The sequence below is a fragment of the Eriocheir sinensis genome, chromosome 63 (assembly GCF_024679095.1).
Source record: "Eriocheir sinensis breed Jianghai 21 chromosome 63, ASM2467909v1, whole genome shotgun sequence".
Classification (NCBI taxonomy): Eukaryota; Metazoa; Arthropoda; class Malacostraca; order Decapoda; family Varunidae; genus Eriocheir; species Eriocheir sinensis.
In genome coordinates, this window is record NC_066571.1 from 9167028 (window position 1) to 9174137 (window position 7110).

At 45.9% G+C, this 7110-nt stretch overlaps 1 protein-coding gene across 1 annotated transcript in view; it reads right to left on the reverse strand.

Annotated features, from left to right (window-relative positions):
- Positions 1–7110, reverse strand: part of LOC126986996 (putative ferric-chelate reductase 1 homolog) — a 58508-nt gene that overhangs the window by 14673 nt on the left and 36725 nt on the right. The window contains exon 4 of the mRNA XM_050843593.1: positions 1272–1917. Coding sequence (XP_050699550.1) covers positions 1272–1917 — 646 coding nt within the window. The remainder of the gene's footprint in view (positions 1–1271; positions 1918–7110) is intronic.

The following is a 7110-nucleotide window of genomic DNA, read 5'->3' on the forward strand; positions in this document are numbered from 1 at the left end:
GACATCCTTCATCTAGCTTCATACCAACATGCACCCAGGACTTTAAAACCAAACCCGACAACATTCTTTATACCTTCAACCCTTAAAAGAGAAAAAAAACAATATTGCAGGCACAAGCAGCCCTCTCAGGCCCCAAGAATTGAGCCTTCCACAGACAGGCAGGCAGTCCATGTCACCACCACCAGACAGACTAACAGGGAAGGGGAAGGACAGGGGGTACAAGGGTATGGCTCAACGATCTCCAGTCATTCTGCTTTCATGAAGTGTTTTGCTAGGCGTCATCTAAGTTATGCAGACCAATTTGTGGGCATCATTCTAATTACGACTCGTATTAGGAAAAGAGTTAAATCCACAAATAGCAAAATAAAATGTAGACATCTTCATATAAGAGAAGATGGCGCCACTATAAACACTTGCCTGCGCCATGACGGGCTGGGGCCGAACACCATCCAGGCCCCTCAAGCAAGCCTACCGGCGCCATAGGCATAGACGGGAAAAAAAAAAAAAAAAAAAAAGTTAATCAATACACCTCAGCTTAGTCCTTCATAACAGAGCTTTCCTGATGAGTACTAATTGGATGCTGCGTACAAATTGGTAAACACACACTGGTTCTAAAGGGAAGGCACTGAGGGCACTTGCAGGCCTGTGTACCCTCAGGAGTGACCACCACCGGGACCAGGGCAGGGGGGGAGGGACAGGGGTTCAAGGGAGGCTAAAAGGTGTTCATTAGTCCTTCTGATATTGCTCTAGTTGTTCATTACTATACGTCACCTAATTTGTTGCTTTCTGGAATGCACTGACTGACAGAAACAGACAGATGCCCAATATGCCTGTCCATCTGTCTGCCTGTCTGCATTAACATCCATGGTAGGCAGCTGGGATGGAAAACCTACTGTAGTGAGGTTTCAGCTAAGGACAGACTGCAGGTCTCAAGATTAAAAAAGGTGTTGGTTAGCATTTCACAGTTATGTTTTGAAGGTTAAGTGTTAGGTTAGTTCCATTATGTCTCAGCTGTGATACTGGTCTACATGTTATCGTCACCACTAAAGACTGACCAATAAGCTGGCAGGGAGTGCAGACTGACACTCCGCCACCAATTAGCTGCTAGATAGTTAAAACGACATTAATTATGAGGCAACCTAAAGCTAGCGGAGTCCAGATTATTATGTAGTTATTAATTTTTGTGTTTATGAGAGATTAGAATTCACTTGATAAAACCGTGACAGGGAAACCAAGACCAACAAACGGGGGAGCCTGAGTGCTGTACTAACTGGGGACAAATCTTGACTGGGCTCCCGGGGTCTGGCGGTAGTGGTGGTGGTGGTGCTGGTGCTGGAGGTGCTGGTGGTGCGTCTCCGTCCCAGCAGACCAAACTTGCGGTTCGGAGGGTCTCGGGCCGGCTTGGGGCTTGACGGCAAATCTGGCAAGGGTTCCTCATCCTCTAGTGCCTCTCCCTCTGTTGCTGTTTCCTCCTCTGCCGCTGCCTGCTCACCAACATTCGCTTCACTAGGAACACTACTCTCTGTACTAACCAAACTAGGGGTGGGGATAATATGGGTGGAGGAGGGGAAGGGGGAAGGAGATGGGGGGAGAGTGGTGGGCGGGGGAGCAGAATCGCCCTGAGGAGTAACTGCTTGGAGGTCATTCTCATCTACATCTGAACTATTAGGTGCATCAACCACATTTATGACCACATCACCTGCATTCACCTCACGACCTGGCTCAGCGGAGGGGCTTACAGAAGGTGATATTGGTGCGGTGGTGGTTGTTGTTGTTGTTGTTGTTGTGGTGGTGGTGGGGGTGGTAGTTTCAGGGGCTACTTCTGCTGGTGGTGGAGGCGGTGCTGACCTCTTGACGGTGACCTTCTCTGATGGGACGCCCACCCAGAAGATCGTTCGCTGCTGCACAAAGGAGCCGCTGAAACAAAGACAGGAGTGATGGTTAGATAATGTACGTTATAGTTAAGCATTGGGCCATTCCTCTGCCGCACCGAAGACCCACTAAAATGATAACTGAAGACCCATTGAAATGATAAAGGAGTAATAGCAAGAAAGAGAATGTACGCTACACCACGGCTAAGCATTGCCATATCCCTCTGATGCACACAGGAGCCACTGAAGGAAAAACATAAATGATAGTCTTGATTTCATGGGCGGAAAAGAATACCAAGCCATGCATATATTCATTACACACCATTTAACTCTTTCATCTTGTTCCCATGTAAACTTTTTGCAATGCCAGGAAGGTAATTTTGAACCCCCCCTTTAATATAGTTTGATCCCACAGCTGCCACCAGTGTCATGTGTGAATTTTCTAATATCCCTCACAAGATGACACCAGTGAATTCAACATCAAATTTCCTTAAAATCAACTTCCTGGATTTACACTATGGAATTAGGATTGCATGCTAGACTAATGCGAGCTACAACATTTTAAGTCTCCTGCCCTGTAAACCTGTATCGATGAGGATATATTATGATCTGAACCTATGATGAACAAGTTAACCCAGTAGCAGCGGGGATCGTGTTTCTTAATGGTCCCTCTATGCGAGAAAAATGAGAAAAAAATCATCCCTCACACAAACCATTTCATAATATATCAGATTATGTATCATCTATTTTTTGGGGTTTATATCATGACACAAATCTGGCCCGTCGCTGCTACACGGTAAAGCCACAAATTTGGCCCTTCGCTGCTACCAGGTTAAGAACATACAGCTGGAAAAATAAGGTTGACTAGAATTAACTAACAGGTCATATCCAGATATCCCAAAGTAGCACCCTCTTTTCACTACCTCAACACTCCACATTTTTCCCACAATCTACACCCCCACCTGTGATTTAGGGCCGCATTTTAAGACACCATCGCTTCTCACATCAACTATTTCCACAGGTCAGAGAGGGGATCAATCTGTTTTTCATGAGTGTTTATTAAGATTCATGACACAGAAGAAGGGTCAAACTACCACCAGGGTCATAAAACTACCCCTGGAAAGGCCTACAGCTCCTACGAAAGCCATGTCAAATATGTGAACTTGGGCGACGAAATGTTTTAAAATATGACCCTTAGCCCCAGCGAGCAACCCTTCACCCAACAGTAAGAGCTCTCCCCTTCCCTTCTGTCCTATCCCTCATTACCCATCTAGCCTAGCATGGTGGCAAGGACTTCCTGCTTCCTGCTGACTATATGGCCTTCCCTGCTTAGCCCACCATGAAGTCTGAGTTTCCTTTCTCGCTCAGTTGCATGATACGAGGTTTTACGCGTTTGTTTTTTAGAAAGATCGTGAAATGGTTTAGCGACGTATTGGCAGAGTACAGCAATCATCATTTTTAATCTGTTTGTCTCGCTGTGTTTGTCTGAGTTGAGTTGTCTGTCTGTTGTTGTTTGTCCCTTGTCTGTCAGTCCTTATTATCCTTATCAGTCCGCCTATCTGTGTCTGTGTGTCTGTGTTAAAATCTGTTACCTAATCTGTCTGGCTCTGTTTTTTCGCCTGTCAAGTCTGTAAGCACTCATATATCACGTGTTTTGGCTTGTCATTTTATTTGTGTTTGTCTGTATGTCTGTGCTTCGCCTGTGTTTGTCTGTATTTGTCTGTCTGCCTGGCTTCTCTGTTTGTTCGTCTGTCTGTCTGTGTTTGTTGTTTGTGTTAACGTTTGTCTGTGTTAACGTTTGTCTGTCTCTGTCCGCCATACAGCCTCCTCCACCCTTGCAGTCATCCACCCATCAGTCTGTGTGTTTGTCTACCTGTTTGTGTCTGTGTTTGTGTTTGCTGTCTGTGTTAACATTTGTCAGTCTGTGTTTGTCTCTGCCAGTCTGTGTTCGCCTTGCAATCTCCTCCACCCTTGCAATCATCCACCCAAGTCTGTGTTTCTGTCTTTGCCTGTCTGTGTTTGTGTTAGTCTGTTGTCTGTGTTAACGTTTGTGAGTCTGTGTATTTGTCTGCATGTCTGTGTTCGCCTTACAGCCTCCGTCCACCCTTGTAATCACCCACCCATCAGTCTGTGTGTTTGTCTACCAGTCTGTGTTCGCCTTGCAATCTCCTCCACCCAATCATCCACCCATCAGTCTGTGTGTTTGTCTACCAGTCTGTGTTCGTCTTGCAGCCTCCTCCATCCACCCCTGTAATCATCCACCCACCCACCCATCCACTTCCTATATCTCGATGACAACCACGCCTATAGCAACGCACCCACCCCCACCCACTCACCCACTTCCTGTATCTCGATGACAACCACGCCTATAGCACCCTCCCACGCCCACCCACCCACTAACCCTCCACTTCCCCAAACTTGTAACACGACCACACCTTAAAACTCCGGCTTCCCCCACCACCAAACCTACACCCACCCAGATCCACACCCAGTTCCTCAATCTTGACAACCCCCACCTAAAACCCCCACTCACCCAATGCATCCACCCACCCACATTCAAACCCACACAAACGACCTCACCTAAGGCAACCACTCTCACCCACCCACACCCAATGCATATAGGCTACACCCACCCCACTCATCCACCCACCCACTGCATAGATAGATAGACAGAAATAGATGCCTTACTGACCACAAATTTAAATGTTCTACAAAATCCGTCTGTGCATAAATATAAATCCCGCCATATCCACCCATCCACCCAACGCAATCCACCATTCCACTCTCCCTTTCCCAAGCACCACCACTCCACCCACTCAAGCAACCACCCACCCAGTCCACCCAATCCACCTCCGGAAAACAATCGTAGCATGTTGGTGGAGAAATTTCCCGCCGAGAGCAATAAACACAAAAGACTCGGCCATCAGCCCGGCCCGAGGGGAACAATGGAGCTCTTTAGACACGAGCGAGGGAGAGGGAGAGGGAGCAAACGGTGGAGGTGGAGGTGGAGGTGGTAAAATAATGGTGTGAAGTGAACAATGGCGTGAAAAAGACAATTACAGAGACAATAGTAGGCTAGATAGCGAAACTTTTTTTTTTATTTCCTTCTCGCTTGCTTGTATTAAGAGGGTGTGACGCTGAATGGGTGTGGCTGAGACAGACAGACAGATATTATACACAGAGAAAGGAATTGATAATGACGTATATATGAATGGAATCTTAATTAATACGATTATGAAACTGTGTGATGATAAATAAAACGGCCATCATCGTAAGCTCTTCGCCTGTATCGCAATAGCCGGGTATCAGACGTGACAGTCATAATTCTTTTCCAGGACAGTAATTCTTCTTTTCCAGGATGTGACGGTGAAAAATGAAGGCCATTATAGTATGCAGAGAGAAATTCCAAACTGATCGAAGTATATACGTATAACCTTGCATGCCTGTCTGTGTACTTAATGGACTGAAGAGCTTGGGGTTCTAGAAGGGAAGGAGGGAAGGGAAGGGAAAGAAATGAAGGATGAGGAGGAGAAGGGAAGGAAATGGAGGAGGAAAAGGGTAGGAAGTAGAGGAGGATAAGAGAAGGAAGTGGAGGAGGAAGAGGGAAGGAAGTGGAGGAGGAGAAAAAGGGATGAAATTGGAGGAGGAAGGAAGGAAGTGGAGGAGGAGGAGGAGGGAAGGAAGTGGAAGAGGAAGGAAGGAAGTGGTCCGTGGAGGAGAAGGAGAAGGGAAGGAAGTGGAGAAGGGAATTAAGAAGTGGAGGAGAAGAAGGCCCGGAAAGTTAGTTAGGTAGAAAGGGCAAAGAAGATTAGAGAGAAATGAAGGAGAAAGGCAAGAGAAAATATACATGTGAAGAGGGAAGTTAATATCGAGGTGAGGGAGTTTTAGATAGACAAAGAGGATATGGCAAAATGAAAAAGAGGAGGTTAATTGAAGAGGTTAGGGAGTTTTAAAATATACGAAGATACAGAGGAAATAGGAAAAACAACAACATTAGGAAAAGGTCTGGTTGAAGAGGTTGGGTTGAAGGTGGAAATGGTTGATTGAAAGTTGGTTGAAGATCGAGGTTGGATTGAAGGTGGAAATGGTTGATTGAAAGTTGGTTGAAGATCGAGGTTGGATTGAAGGTGGAAATGGCTGATTGAAAGTTGATTGAAGGTGGTTGAATCTACATGACTTAAGAGATTGGATGCAAGAGATTAAAACAAGGCTGAAGGTTGAAGATTGCAGGTTGAAGGTTGAAATAAAAGGTTGGTTGAAGGTTGCTAGAAGGCTGAAGCTGAATAATTGAAGAGAATGGATGTAGGAGGCTGAAGAAGGGGTTGGATTAAAGGTTAGTTGCGTGTTGAAGATGATTGAGAAGGTTAGATAGAAAAGGTTATACATGCGAGTGGTTGAGTAGATACAGAACAAAGGTATCGAGTTCCAAAGGTTAGTTATTCAGTGTGTTCAGAAGAAAACGTTCATTGAAGTTCTTTGGACACTTTCTTAAACATACACAGCGGGGGAAGTGAAGCATGCTCTCTCTCTCTCTCTCTCTCTCTCTCTCTCTCTCTCTCTCTCTCTCTCTGTACTTTCCGCATTCCTCCATTCAACCTCCACTATTTCCTGTTCAAGGGAGAGGAAGGGAGAGGGAGAGAAGGAGGAGGAAGGGAGAAATAGGAATCAACCAGAAGGAGGAAGAAAGGGAGGAAGAGAAAGAGGAATGAAAGAGAGGGAAGGAAGGAATGATAGAGAGAGAAAGAGAGAAAAAAGGAATGAAGGAGGGAAGGAAGGAAAGGAAGGGAAAGAAAAAGGAGTGGAGAGGGAAGGAAGGAAAGGAAGGAAGGGAGAGAAAAAAGGAATGAAGGAGGGAAGAAGGAAGGAAGAGGAGGAACAAAGTGGAGGGAGAGAAAAAGGAATGATCGAAAGGGGAGGGAAGGGGAGGAGGAGGAAGAACCAGAGGGAGAGGAAAGGAGGGAGAGAAATAAGAATAAACGAGGGAAAGAGGAAAGAAGGGAGAGAAAATAAATCAACAAAAGGAAAGGAATAAGGAAGAGGAGAAAAGAAGGAACTAAAGAGAGGGAGAGAAGAGGAAGGAAGGGAGAGAAGGAGGAAATAATGAGAGGGAAAGATAGGAAGATAAAAGGAGGAAGGGAAAAGAGTAAAGGAAGAAACAGCGAAAGGGGAGGAGGAGGAGGAGGAAGAGGAGGAGAGAAAAGCCAGCTGGTCGTGACGTAGCGAGTGGGGTTCCCAAGCT